The following is a 15,829-nucleotide window of genomic DNA, read 5'->3' on the forward strand; positions in this document are numbered from 1 at the left end:
GAAATGCGCAAGTTTTAAAACTGCAATGGTTTCAGGTCTTACATTTAAGTCTAATTGATTTTGAATTGATTTTTGTATACAGTGTGACATAAAGGTCCCATTTCATTCTTTTGCAGGTTGATATTAAGTTCTCCTAATACCATTTATTGAAGAGATTAGCCATTCCCCATTTCTCTCAAAGATTCAGAGACCATGTATGCATGGGTTTATTTCTAGATGTTCTATCCTGTCCCGTTGGTTTACATCTGTTTTTCTTCTGGTATCTTATTCTTTTGATGACTGTTATTTTGCAATACATTTGAAATAAGAACATGCAGTACCTCTAGCTTTGTTCTTCTTTTTCAACATTGATATGGCTATTCAGGGTCTTCTGAGGACTTAAGGATGATTTCCTGTGGACTTTAGGATGATTTCCTCAAGAAACCACAGGGATTTTGGTTGGGATTCACTGCAATGGTGGCCACTTTGGATGTTACAGATCTCTTAAAATATTAATTATTCCAATCCATGGATGCAGATATCTTACTATTTATCTGTATTCATAATTCCCTTCATTAAAATTTTGCAGTTTTCAGTGTACAAATATTCCACCTCTTTGGTTAATTCCTAAGTATTTTATATTCTCTGTAGCTATTATGAATGAGATTGTTTTCTTAATTTCATTCAAAGACTGGAGAATGAACCCCTTCAAATAAAAGTTAAAAATAGCAAAAGGGAACAAGATTAAGGATCAGTGTGCAAATTTATATAGTAATGATTAAATTAACAAAGAAATGAAAACAAAGAAAGGGTTTAAATCACATTTTAAAGCAGGTAAAATTTCCCCAAAGTTTTAAAATACCATTTCTGTGCTTTTCTATTTCATTATCTAGTATGTTTCACATATTTGTCATAAAAGATCTTAGCATATGTTTTAAATAGTCTGCTCAGCACTGCATTTGTTTGTTTGATGATTAAACTTGATTTAAAAGAAATAAAAATCCACTCTTTTTCTACAATATGATAGCAAAGTAGAGTAGACTATGTCTACTGGGTCTAGTGTTAATAGTTTCTAATACCCACAAAGTTGTCTTTATATTGCAAACAGGGTCCAGTGCAAGTCTGTTTATCACTTTTGCCCCTTCCTGTCTAACGGCTATTTTTATTATCCAGATCTTATTGCCATCCCTTGGTTCCTTCAGAGGACTGTCTCCAGAACCAAAGTCTGCGGAGTCTCAAGTCTCACAGTCCGCTCTCCACATCTGTGGGTTCTGCATTTGTGAATTCACACAACTGTGAAGTGTTGCCCTGTGTTTACAGTCCGCACTTGGTTGAATCCACCAGCGCAGAGCCTGCAAATATGCAAAGCTAAATGTAATATATTGTCACTATAAAATAAAACATACACACTTTCTAAAGCAAAAGAATCTCAACCTAATGGCTGTTAAGGCAACAAACAGCACAATAGATATGTACAGTCTACTTCTGAATGATTTTATATGTGATTCTGAGCTATGGAAAAGCAAAAATTAACTACATTCATCTCCCTGCACTATTTCTCAGATTAAGGACTACTTACTTGTAAATAGAAAGGTATTTTTTTTGTCCCCATAGAGTTAGACAAAGTTAGACTCGTGATACACTATAGGTTAAGATAGTTCTCTGAATATATAAATAAAGCAGTGCACAGGTGCTGTAATTTTCAGACTTAACCCATCAATGTAAAAATAGATACATAAAGTCATCCCAAATTTAGGTTAGCCTTATTAAATCATGAATAAAAGATAATTTTGCCATGTATGGAATTCTAGGCTGATTGTTGTCCTCATTTTATACCCTGATGTTTATGTTCCATGATATTCTGGCTTTCATTCTTTCTCTTGAGAAATCAGTTATCAACCTAATCATTGGTTCCTTGGAGGTTATTGTTTATAAACATTGATGGAGCCATATTATAAAATCTGATGACTGGTTCACACTCATTTATTGAAGGTAAATGTGATTAATGTACTTTTGCAGCAGTTAATCTGACACTTTCATAAGAGAATGAAAGCATCTTGTGGTGCTTTATACACATAAGCCCCCAGAAATGAGACTCTGTTGACAGATAGTTGTATTCCACTTCCTTGCAGATTGTCTACATGGGCTGGTGTGAAACACGGGAGCAAGACCCGCTTCAGGACCGTGTGTACTCACCCACCTTTCTGGCCCTGAGGGGCTCCTGCCTCTACAAGTTTCTGGCACCACCAGTAAGTGTTTCTGTTCAACATCCCTTATTTTTCCCATGTTATCACAGCATAGTGACATCAACTTTACAATGACAAAGAGCATATTAGTGATATATTTTGAAAATAAGGTACAGGAAAAAATGCAAAATAGTCCAAATGTTTCTGAGGATTTCTTGCCAAAGATATATATTCTGGCATTAAACACTGACTTTACAGCCCTTGAGAGACCTAGGATGCATTTCTATTTTGGCATTTCTGCCAGGCTCAATATGTTTATTATTTGACAGGTCTAAGTCAAATAAATCAGTAGTGCTTTTGATAACTTGTAATATCCCGTATTTAATCATAAGCCTTCAGATTAAATTTGGATGATGCCCTGTTGCACCTAAGGTCTTGCTTTTGGAAACATGTACCTTACACAACTGTAGAATTTCAATAAATATTTATCAACTATAAATATTAAATGCCAGACTACTTGCTTACAGGTCTAATAACTACATAGGATCTTGGAATTATCAGGGTAGACTTGTTGTAATGTTTAGTATCTATGTACACATAAAGTTCAAATCACCCAGAAGACAGAGAGAAAATCATAAATGCTTACACCTTTACACTGGCCCTACTCTGAACAATTTCTTAGGACTGGACAGACAAATACATGTTTAACGCATAAACAAGTCAAACAGCTTCAACATGCTGTTTAGTGCTTCACAATGTTAAGAACTTAGAAAAACTTCTTGATGTAAATGTCTTTCTTAAATGCAAAGCCAGCATTGACACGATGTCCAGTATTCTTTGTGTGTTGAAAGTGGTAAACAGAGAACAGACTATTACATAGTGAAATATGGACACAGTATTTTTCATTTACAGTAACTACAAAATATTGGCTACATTTCCCATATTAAAATAATTAACTCCCCTCCAAACAACACTTTTAATTTATGTAGAGATAAGGCACCCCACTCCAGTACTCTTGCCTGGAAAATCCCATGGACCGAGGAGCCTGGAAGGCTGTAGTGTATGGGGTCGCTGAGGGTCGGACACGACTGAGCAACTTCACTTTTACTTTTCACTTTCATGCATTAGAGAAGGAAATGGCAACACACTCCAGTGTTCTTGCCTGGAGAATCCCAGGGACAAAGGAACCTAGTGGACTGCTGTCTACGGGGTCACAGAGAGTCGGACACGACTGACGCGACTTAGCAGCAGCGACGTACACACTACTTAAAATATGTCCAGACACCGAGCAATGGGAAGTTGTTGCTTATAATATGAAATGCCTGCTGAAAGAGGAAGAGACACAGTGTGAAACTGGGGGGAGCAGAGGCAGAAACACAGCATGAGGAAAACCTCACAGCTCAGGCTGCCTTGCCCGCGTATGAGAACTTCATGGGCGCACCATGGGTATTAATAGAGCAAAGCAGCGGCCATCTTTCTAAAACACACGATGAGCTCTTTTCTCATCTTTTCAAGGTGACCACGTGGGACTGGACCCGAGCAGAGAAAACTTTTTCAGTTTACGAGATCATGTGTAAGATCCTGAAGGTAGGACCAAAAAGTGGTGTGGATTGTAAAGGCTTTGCTTGGCCAGTTGGGGTCCTGGGTTCACAGGCAGTTTATGAAAATAAACAATGCCTGGATATGAAGGAAAATACGAGGTGAAGACATGGAAAAAAAATACATAAGAGAAAAGATAGAGTGGTGAGACATACACATCGACTTAGATAAGTCTTAAGCAGATTCCAAGGTCCCTCCGTGGGAGAGGGACACAAGGGGAAGTTTGTTGAGTCCTTGGAGGATGAAGTAGAAGGTCAACTGGAGAGTCTGACTTTAAGCTTCGGTTATTACCAGAGTTGTATTTGCTGTGTAAAATGCAGAAGAGAAAGATCTGAATAAGACTTGGAGTTAGAGAATGTAGAAAGTAAAAAGGTATATGCAAAGAAAGATGTGTGTGTGTGTGTGTGTACACACACACACACATATGTAATATGTTTAAGTCTCACAGTTACATTGTTTCTCAGAGTGTAGAGCTGCATATTCAGCTATCATAAACCAGTCACACTTCTGTGCTGTACACAGGATTGTTGCAATAGGAAGTCACTGAGAATTCAGTAAAATTCCAGATAGCTTTTGTATCCATTTTGCTAGTTGTTTCTTTAGAATGATGTCAACTTTTGCAGTTGATAGTATTTCTTAAAGAAACTCAGCCACACACTCTGAGCACTGTCTGCTTTGTGTTACTTCTCCTTTGCATACTTTAAAGAATGTGTGTGTGTGCTCAGTTGTGTTGGACTTTTTGCAACCCCATGGACTGTAGCCCACCAGACTCCTCTGTCCATGGGATTCTCCAGGCAAGAATACTGGAGTGGGTTGCCATTTCCTTCTCCAGGGGATCTTCCAGACCCAGAGATTGAACCCCCCTCTCCTTCATTGGCAGGTGGATTCTTTACCACTGAGCCAGCCAGGAAGCCCTGTTGTTGAGGGGGGCAGGGTTTTTCAGCCAGGACCTTAACAGGTTATTTTCGTCTGGCTATATCTTATAAACTATTTTTATTTTTACTACTTCTGCAAAAGATTCTATTTTCTAAAAAGGTATATTAGGAGACTGAAGAACAATCTTCACATACCAAGTATTAAAAGCTGAGAGTAGGAATTTTATTCTTTTTAGGAACTATTTAAAGGGAGGACTTTGGATTATTTCGTAAAGGCAGGGACAAATAACTAGCCATGATTCTGGCTGTTTATGACCCTTCAATGCCCACATTTATAGGAAGAGGTAGTACACTTCTCCCTGCTGGATGGATATTTGTCCTAAAAACCATATATTCTTTGGATTTCAAAGCATGGACTTGATGATTCTTTTTAGTATGATGTAATTATCCTCTGAAGTAGAATATTAGATTAGAAATCTGAAGATGAATCTTATAGCTATTAATTAAAACCATTAATCTCAATAGGCAGTATTGAAAGTCAGCCCTGAATAATATTATAAGAAATTAGCATTATTGTTTTCATGTGTCCTTTGTTTGTTTGCTTTTCTAGTGCTAGTTATGCTAATTTATTGTATCAAAGCTTCTGTTTGCTTCATAACAATGTCCTGGGGGGGGAATGCTGATATCAATCAAAGTAATAATGAAAACTGATTCAAGTATACTAAATAAGAAATCAAGAATGTAAATCAGAGATAAAAAAGCTTCTTTTGATAATCATATTTTGTTTATATGCTGTATACTTTTTTAAAAGTTTAGGTATAAAGCATTTCTCCCCTTGAAGGTAGGTATGCAGCATTGTCCATGAGGGCTACTTGTCTCTACTGGAACTCTACTCTTTTTAAGTAGGAATTTCCTCCAAGTTTCCTGTCAACAGCTGAATCTAAGAGATGTTAAGCTAGTGAAGGAGTACAAGCCAGGCCGAGTGGCTAGATTTCAACAGGGGGATCCTTATCCAGGCTGTGACAGAGGGCAGGTTGGAAGGCAGAGGGTCCGCCGGGGTCCTGATATCCCCCTTCCCCACACCCCTTCGGTTAGTGAATATATGAATAATAATTTAAAGAATAGATAATTTTGAAAATAATTATTCCAGTAGGTATTCAGTGACATTTTATTTAAAAAGTAATTTCAATATCTTGGCATCTCCTGTAGCTATAAAAATGGAAATACTTGCGTTCATGTATATTACTTTCACCTACTCTTGATGAATTTCTGCAAAGCACAAAAGAATTGAAAATTTGTAATTATTGAGTTAATATCATTTAAAATGCATGCTGTTTTCCCACATTGGTCATATTGGCTGAAAAGGACACATTTTTTTTTTCATTTTGTGATGTACAAAAGCAGATTTATAACATTGAGTCATTTCCTCAACTTTCTCTTCTACAATTTTTTGTCAGTTCTTAGCTGCATTCTTTTCACCTTTTAACATCCCTGAAGTTGCTTCACATATAGATGTGTGACCATATTAGTTGAAAACTTCTACTAAGATCAAGAAATTGCCATGTCAAAGTCCTTTTGACTTAATGAATTACAGTTATGTAAGTAAGGGCAGCAAGTAAGGGAAATGTGTAGCTTTTAAAAAGCAGTAAAATTTCTGAAACATGTTAGACTCAGTTTTTTCATGTCTCAGCTAATAGAATATTCCCATGATAGTTTAAGGATTATAGAAATCAACTCAGTAAAAGATACCATGCTTATAATCGCCTTAAAACTTACAAATTACATTAATAAGTATTGCTTAATCTCATCATCTTCACAGCTCTGGAAGGAAAAAGGAGCATTGTGTGTTATCCACCTGTCCAGTGAGAAATGGAATCTCATGCAATCAATGCTTTGATAACTACTCTTGCTAGGAAGAGTTGAAGCCAGAAATTCTTCAGTGTCAGTTCAGAAAGGAAATGTGTCAGTTATGGACTTTGAGGACTGGAAATTGTCCTCTGTGACCATTGTAATGAAGAATTAGTGATTTCAGAGGGTAGAATCCTTGTTACTACAGCGTCTCCACCACACAGTGGTCAACACTGACCCAGGGGTAACTGGGTCAGTAGCTCAAGTATGTGCCAGTCTGCATAACTCCAAGTTTCCATCAGGACAGTGACCTGCTGGACCGGCGGAGACACTGCTTCACTGTGCAGTCCGAGTCTGGGGAGGACCTGTACTTCTCAGTGGAGCTCGACTCTGACCTTGCCCAGTGGGAACGAGCCTTCCAAACAGCAACCTTCCTGGAGGTGGAGCGGATACAGGTGAGGGTCTGTGAAAGCAGAGGACCTGTGATCCCTAGGATGCATGACCCCTCCCTAGAGTTCTGATATAAATTCAAGTGAACATGAAAATCCAGTTCTGTGAGGCTCAAATGTTCAGTCATTGGCCATTGTTTAAATGAGGTGCAACACAACTCTGAAAGCATTTTAATTTTTCTATAATTTGATCTTTCTAGCCTATTTCCTACCACCCATCAAAAACACCTTTCTAAATTTAATTAGAATCTTGCTGTTGTTGTTCAGTCAGTGAGTTGTGTCCGACTCTTTGCAACCCCATGGACTGCAGCACTCCAGGCTTCCCTGTCCATCACCATCTCCTAGAGCTTGCTCAAACTCACGTCACTGAGTTGGTGATGCCATCCGTCCATCTCATCCTCTGTCATCCCCTTCTCCTCCTGCCTGCAATCCTTCCCAGCATCAGGATCTTTTCTAATGAGTTGGCTCTTCACATTAGGTGCCCAAAGTATTGGAGCTTCAGGTTCAGCGTCAGTCCTTCCAGTGAACGCTCAGGACTGATCTCCTTTAGGATAGACTGGATCTCCTTGCAGTCCAAGGGACTCTGAAGCATCTTCTCCAACACCTCAGTTTAAAAGCATCAATTCTTTGGCACTCAGCCTTCTTTATGGCCAAACTCTGACATCCATACATGACATCTAAAACAGAAATGTTCTTACTTTAATTAATTGTTTACAAAAGCCATTTCCTGGTCTCCAATCACAACCACTTAATTTCCAGCCAGAATGATTTTATTCACTCACAAGTCTCTTTCTTGCTGGAAAGCCTTGTATTCATCACTACCCTCCAAAACCACACAGATGAATTTGAAGTCTTCTCAGAGGTCACAGCAGGGAGGACGATTTTCCTGACTCCCAGTCTGCCCTGCCATGTGCCCACCACTGTTCCTCCCCATCGGTCCTATTCAAGCTTGCCCCCAACCACCTCCAGAATGCAGTATCTCTTTTGTCTTTTTCCGTAGGTCTGTCCACACTCTGCATGAGTTGGAGTGATCTGTATTTGTTTTTCTCACACTGAGTTGTAGGTTTCTGGGAGTATTTTATTTCTCTACTGACTGAAGTCAGTGCATTTTGTACTCACAACTAATCAGCAGGTGTTTATTAAACTTTATTTCTTATATGTGAAATGTCTGATGGCAACAACACATCATTATTATCTGGATAGTTGCCTGTAACAGTGGACCTGGATGCATACTTTTCCAATTACATTGAACTGATTTGTGACATGTATTAATTTTTTTCTGACTACAAATTTTTATATTCAATCCATCAAATCACAACAATGTGACATGACAATCAGGGGAAGAGACAAGGAGAAGACTCATTTATCATTTTTTCATTGCTCAATTAACATTTTCTAACATTTTGCTGATATGCATGTATCTAAAAATGTTAAAGTAACTAAGACATGTTGTTTCAATAATCTACTTGGATAGAACCTCAATTTAGTAAATAGATTTTTCATATCAAAAGTGGAAAGATGAGAAATAACTTAAATATTATTTTATTAATATTGTAAGTGTCAACCCCTAAGACTATTTTAAAGCATTTTATGAAGCTGTATAGGAGTTGACTTTTTTTAACTTATTTTGATAGTTTTAGGTTTTCCTTATTATCATTTCGCTGGAATATTACACTTCACTTGGAAACAAATACACAGCAATTTCTACTTGCTGGTTTCAATTTAAGATTTTCAAGTCTCTAATGTTTAGAAATGAGATAGAGATAAAATTGTGTTGTTTCATTCTATTTTACTCTTTTTTTAAACTTGGACCTCATATTCTATAAGCTGACGTCCTGAGCAATGCATTTTTTTGACTGGCACCTTACATATTCACAATAGGAATTTAAGATGCATATATAAGTGAAAGTAAAATAGTTAATGTCTTTTTAGCTTTTTGTTGTTTTGCACATTTTATAACTTCCCCTTGTGTGCTCCACCAGAAATAACCAATGACTGGCCACTGTGGATCTGTTATTTTCAAAATTCAAGCATGTAAAAATATGTACATGAAGAAGTTTATGTGTTTTACTCTTATTTCCTAGTATTTCCACTTCAACTAAAGTTGATAATTAAATGAAATAAAGATGAGACACGTCTCATTGTGAAACAGGTGTTTCGTTGTTGTTCAGTCGCTCAGTCGTGTCTGATCCTTTGTGATCCCCCGGACTGCAGCACACCAGGCTACCCTGGCCTTCACGTCTCCTGGAGCTTATTCAAACTCATGTCCAGTGAGTTGATGAATTACTAAGAATTAATAAATTATTTTTATTTTGAAATCAGTTTTCATTAAGAAGACTGCATTTTAACACTTTCTACCTTCTAATCTATTCCTTTGTCTATTTAAATAGTTTCTGATCACTAATGTACTTAGTATTCATGCAAATATCTATATATTTATTTAATAGATAATTAACTGTTGGAGATATTTCTAAACATCCTAATTGTCATTTAAATTAGCATCTTAAAATTTAACCATACTTCCCAGGGTGACAGTAGAAAATGTAATGAACATCAAAAATTAACATTTTATATTAATCAAAATATGACAATTTATATGAATTACAACTTACATTTCCCTAGTATTCAAAGTACCACAATTAAGCCTAGTTAATTTACTGTTATTTTTATTTTTTTTTATTTTTTTTAATTTTAGTTTTTTATTTTTTAAATTTTAAAATCTTTAATTCTTACATGCATTCCCAAACATGAACCCCCCTCCCACCTCCCTCCCCATAACAACTTTCTGGGTCATCCCCATGCACCAGCCCCAAGCATGCTGCATCCTGCGTCAGACATAGACTGGCGATTCAATTCACATGATAGTATACATGTTAGAATGTCATTCTCCCAAATCATCCCACCCTCTCCCTCTCCCTCTGAGTCCAAAAGTCCGTTATACACATCTGTGTCTCTTTCCCTGTCTTGCATACAGGGTCGTCATTGCCATCTTCCTAAATTCCATATATATGTGTTAGTATACTGTATTGGTGTTTTTCTTTCTGGCTTACTTCACTCTGTATAATCGGCTCCAGTTTCATCCATCTCATCAGAACTGATTCAAATGAATTCTTTTTAACGGCTGAGTAATACTCCATTGTGTATATGTACCACAGCTTTCTTATCCATTCATCTGCTGATGGACATCTAGGTTGTTTCCATGTCCTGGCTATTATAAACAGTGTTGCAATGAACATTGGGGTACATGTGTCTCTTTCAATTCTGGTTTCCTCGGTGTGTATGCCCAGCAGTGGGATTGCTGGGTCATAAAGTAGTTCTATTTGCAATTTTTTAAGGAATCTCCACACCGTTCTCCATAGTGGCTGTACTAGTTTGCATTCCCACCAACAGTGTAGGAGGGTTCCCTTTTCTCCACACCCTCTCCAGCATTTATTGCTTGCCGATTTTTGGATCGCAGCCACTCTGACTGGTGTGAAGTGGTACCTCATTGTGGTTTTGATTTGCATTTCTCTAATAATGAGTGATGTTGAGCATCTTTTCATGTGTTTGTTAGCCATCCGTATGTCTTCTTTGGAGAAATGTCTATTTAGTTCTTTGGCCCATTTTTTGATTGGGTCGTTTATTTTTCTGGAATTGAGCTGCATAAGTTGCTTGTATATTTTTGAGATTAGTTGTTTGTCAGTTGCTTCATTTGCTATTATTTTCTCCCATTCAGAAGGCTGTCTTTTCACCTTGCTTATAGTTTCCTTTGTTGTGCAGAAGCTTTTAATTTTAATTAGATCCCATTTGTTTATTTTTGCTTTTATTTCCAGAATTCTGGGAGGTGGATCATAGAGGATCCTGCTGTGATTTATGTCTGAGAGTGTTTTGCCTATGTTCTCCTCTAGGAGTTTTATAGTTTCTGATCTTACATTTAGATCTTTAATCCATTTTGAGTTTATTTTTGTGTGCGGTGTTAGAAAGTGATCTAGTTTCATTCTTTTACAAGTGGTTGACCAGTTTTCCCAGCACCACTTGTTAAAGAGATTGTCTTTACTCCATTGTATATTCTTGCCTCCTTTGTCAAAGATAAGGTGTCCATATGTGTGTGGATTTATCTCTGGGCTTTCTATTTTGTTCCATTGATCTATATGTCTGTCTTTGTGCCAGTACCATTTGTACAATTTTTGAAACATTTCCCCAGAGTAAGTGAATAAAATGGTAAGGCATGGATAATTATTGTTTACTTTACACTAATTCAATCTAAAATAATACAGCCTTTTTAAAATAAGGCTTTCAGTGAAGTGTATACCATTCAAAAATTGATTTCTCTTGAAGTTATTTATTTCAGACTTTCATTGTGTTTTTTATCCACTATAGACATTTAGCTGTCATCCAAAAGGGCATATGAAAAATAATTTTATTTTTGATGTATCTTCAAATGTTATGTAATAATATATAAAATTCTGCAAATTAATATATAATCATTATATCATAATTATATTACATATAATAATCATACATAATATATAACAAATATATAGTCCCTGTAGAAGGGGATGGCAACCCACTGTCGTATTCTTGCCTGGAAAATACCATGGACAGAGGACCCTACAGTCCATGGGGTCACGAAGAGTCCAAAATGACTGAGCAACTCACACTTTCACTTTTTTCACTTTCATATAATATATAATTTACATGATTATATATTTACAATATATAAATATATATACTGCAGATGGTGATTGCAGCCATGAAATTAAAAGATGTTTACTTCTTGGAAGAAAACTTATGACCAACCTAGATAGCATATTCAAAAGCAGAGACATTACTTTGCCAACAAAGGCCTGTCTAGTCAAGGCTATGGTTTTTCCAGTAGTCATGCATGGATGTGACAGTTGGACTGTGAAGAAGGCTGAGCCCGAAGAACTGATGCTTTTGAACTGTGGTGTTGGAGAAGACTCTTGAGAGTCCCTTGGACTGCAAGGAGATCCAACCAGTCCATTTTGAAGGAGATCAGCCCTGGGTGTTCTTTGGAAGGAATGATGCTAAAGCTGAAACTCCAGTACTTTGGCCACCTCATGCGAAGAGCTGACTCATTGGAAAAGACTCTGATGCTGGGAGGGATTGGGGGCAGGAGGAGAAGGGGACGACAGAGGATGAGATGGCTGGATGGCATCACTGACTTGATGGACATGAGTTTGAGTGAACTCTGGGAGTTGGTGATGGGCAGGGAGGCCTGGTGTGCTGCAATTCATGAGGTCGCAAAGAGTCAGACACAACTGAGCGACTGAACTGATATATGTATATATATTGATATATAATTAAGTGCAAATTTAACTTTTCTAAGAATGATAATTTTTTGCACTTTTCTAGCTGTAATTCAATTTTATTATGAAATAAACAGAAATTAAACAATAAATCAAATATTTCCATATTCAAACATACAAGTATGTTCATTATATGTTTATTAAGACTATAATCATAGAATAAAACTTTTAGGGGTTTCAACTTATATCATCTGTTTTAATATAATTATTATTGAAGTAATGTAATTTAATTCACAATTGTGTTCTTAATAAGATAACTGTTAATGCTCTCTATTGAAGGTGTTTTCACTTGGCATGTATTTTTTAAATAATGTCATTTGAAAACAGAAAACAATCATGTATAGTTTAGAGGAAATCAGGCAACCTTGGATGCTCCTTATATTTGATAGTAGTTTTAATAAAGTGACAATGGTTGGATGCAAGTATGGAAGGTGCTCATGTACTAAATAAAATTACACCCCAAAATCAACTTGCTGTGCTTTGAGTCATTTCTGACTCTTTCTAACCCCATAGACTGTAGCCCACCAGGCTCCTTTGTCCATGGGATTCTTCAGGAAAGAATACTGGAGTGAGTTGTCATTTCCTCCTCCAGGGGATCTTCCCCATCCAGAAATTCAACCTCCAACCCATGTCTTCTGTGTCTCCAGCATTGCAAATGGATTCTTTACCACTGAGCCACCCAGGAAGCCCCCAAATCAACTTACAAGACCCATTAAATTTGCTTTTTAATCTACTTTTTTGAGAAACTGAACTTCAAAAGAATAATTTGACATGGTCATAACTTTCCTATGTAAACTGGGCTTAAGCACATCAATATACCTGTCTGGTTGAGGCAACTTGATACATTTGGCCATTGTTATAGTTGGACAGCAGAGAAGGCGATGGCACCCCACTCCAGCACTCTTGCCTGGAAAATCCCATGGACGGAGGAGCCTGGAAGGCTGCAGTCCATGGGGTCACTGAGGGTTGGACACAACTGAGCGACTTCACTTTCACGTTTCACTTTCATGCATTGGAGAAGGAAATGGCAACCCACTCCAGTGTTCTTGCCTGGAGAATCCCAGGGACGGGGGAGCCTGGTGGGCTGCCATCTATGGGGTCGCACAGAGTCGGACACGACTGAAGTGACTTAGCAGCAGTAGCATAGTTGGACAGAGGAGTCTGGCGTGCTGCAGTCCATGGGGTCACAAAAGAGTTGGACACAACTTAGTAACTCAGCAAAACAATGGTCAGAATGAGGCTCACTTAATGTATCGATACTTTCATATCCAGTATAATAAACACAAATAGGATATAAGGTTGGTAGAGGTCTCTCTCTTTCGTCCTCTCTCTTTCCCCTTTGTTTGTTAATTACAAGTATTTTTCATGATTTGAATATCCCACTCCAGTTTGCAATTAAGTGCAAGTAAAACCAGCCTATAACATAAACATGCATCATTTCATATAATCCCCAGTTTGATTTCTTATCTGTTATTCTTTGTATCTCAGCATCTATATTTAACTAGTCTTCCCAAAATATTTTTGTAACTAAAATTATAATTTAGTCTGATCTCAGTGTGAACAATAGTTAATTATTGATTTAGAAGAATCAATAAGTTTACACAAATAATAGGCAAGGGTAAATGTCTTTAGGACGTAACTTGTACCAATCGATGAACATACAGAGATTCTTAAGGTCGTAGTGTTCTTGACCTGGTTAGTAAATATGTTTGTGTGCCTGAGAGCTCTCTCTAATAATATTGATAAAATGACAATAACTTTCAAATAACTCACTTTTAGTTTAATAAAAATGCAGTAATACTTAGCTACAGAATATAATGATTTAATACCATCTTGCCTACACCCAAAAATATGTGTATAGTTTTATTGCCAAGAGAGTGAAGGGCATCAAAGTGGCACAAGGTCAAGACAAGGTCACCTGGAGTAGAATGGGAAACGGAACCCCGCATCCCCCAGGCAGATCCACAACCGTTCAGCTCGTGCTCTGTTAACATCAGGATGTCAGTCAGACCGGCTTTCTTCTACAGCTGTTGCTGAAGTAAAGTCTGCTGTTGTGTTATTAATCATATAAGGAACTTGTCACAGGCAGTATGACAGTCTGGTGAAAGTGGGCTCTTCACCCTGATGTTGGGTCAGTCCCGTGAAAGTAACAGTTCTCTGTTCTGTTCAGTGCAAGACATATGCATGTGTGCTGGAGGGTCACCTGATGGGGCTCACGATTGACTTCAGCACTGGCTTCATCTGCTTCGACGCTGCGACCAAGGTAGGGTACCCCGTCAGCTCAAACATGAGGCAGGCGTCATATGCTGAGAACAGCTGAAACTGCTTCCAACTACTGTCAGCAGGCTGCCTGGTGATCAGGTGTCAAACTTTATTAATAGGAGATAAATTATGCCTGAATCTGCTTAGAGAAAAATAGAAGTTTGGATTTTAATAAAACAAATGTTTTGCCACAAAACATTACAACATATAAAGTGTTTATACTGGAGCGGGTAGCCATTCCCTTCTCCAAGGGGATCTTCCCAAGGGACTGAACCTGAGTCTCCTGCATTGCAGGCAGATTCTTTACTGTCTGAGCCGTTAGAGAAGCCCCATATACACATATATATCCATGTATTATACATGGATGGGCTTCCCTGGGAGGCTCAGATGGTAAAGAATCTGCCTGCAATATGGGAGACCTGAGTTCAATCCCTGGGTTGGAACGATTCCCCTGCAGAAGGGCATGGAAACCCACTCCGGCATCCTTGCCTGGAGAATCCCCATGGACAGAGGAGCTTGGCAGGCTACAGACCATAGGGTCGCAAAGAGTCAGGCACGACTGAGTGACTAAGCACAACACGTACATATATTCTCTTTTACTAAAGGTATGACCTCACAGTAAAGGGAAATTTTCTTCTTTCAGAACAATTTTTTTAAACAAAGTATTCTTCTACTATTTTTCTGGGTCCACATTTCCAATATCAAAAATGGGGAAACTTTTTTTTTTTGTAGTTTTATAGGTAGTGTGGGCTTCTCTGGTGGCTCAGATGGGAAAGAATGCACCTGCAATGCAGGAGACCTGGGTTCGATCCCTGGGTTGGGAAGATCCCTTGGAGGAGGGCGAGGCAACCCACTCCAGTATTCTTGCCTGGAGAAATAGCGTAGACAGAGGAGCCTGGTGGCTACAGTCTGTGGGAACGCAAGGAGTTGGATGACTGAGTGACTAGGCACACAGCACAGGTAGTATGTTAGAATTATAGGATGGAGGCTCACTGGTTCTCAGCAAAGGGAGTTCAAGGCAGCCTGGAAGCATGTAACTAAATCAGTTCAATTCAGCACAGAAAGACCACTCATCCCAAGGTAACTTGTTATATGTTGCTAATTTCATGAATGCCTTTACATTTGAGTCAATTTCTAGGAATAAAGATTTCTTTGAATTGCGAAGAATGCAATTTTTGATGTGATTTTAAAATCATACTCAGGGAAAAAATGAAAATGATTGACTTGTAGTAATAAAGTTCATAGCTAAGCTTAGAAATCAAATTAGTCAAATTGAAGAATAGCACTGCCTCAAAAATAAAATGTCTTAGGGCTCCTGTGTT

General features: G+C 37.9%; 1 protein-coding gene across 3 annotated transcripts in view; it reads left to right on the plus strand.

The window, feature by feature from the left end:
- The window catches only part of SNTG1 (syntrophin gamma 1), a 403,770-nt gene that overhangs the window by 368,478 nt on the left and 19,463 nt on the right, over positions 1-15,829 (plus strand). For 2 of the 3 annotated variants that reach the window (XM_069600005.1, XM_069600004.1), the window contains exons 14-17: positions 2,112-2,228; positions 3,681-3,752; positions 6,790-6,942; positions 14,416-14,508. In XM_069600005.1, coding sequence (XP_069456106.1) covers positions 2,112-2,228; positions 3,681-3,752; positions 6,790-6,942; positions 14,416-14,508 — 435 coding nt within the window. The remainder of the gene's footprint in view (positions 1-2,111; positions 2,229-3,680; positions 3,753-6,789; positions 6,943-14,415; positions 14,509-15,829) is intronic. The other variant, XM_069600006.1, reaches the window with a different exon arrangement.

This window comes from Ovis canadensis, chromosome 9, assembly GCF_042477335.2.
Source record: "Ovis canadensis isolate MfBH-ARS-UI-01 breed Bighorn chromosome 9, ARS-UI_OviCan_v2, whole genome shotgun sequence".
Taxonomy (NCBI): domain Eukaryota; kingdom Metazoa; phylum Chordata; class Mammalia; order Artiodactyla; family Bovidae; genus Ovis; species Ovis canadensis.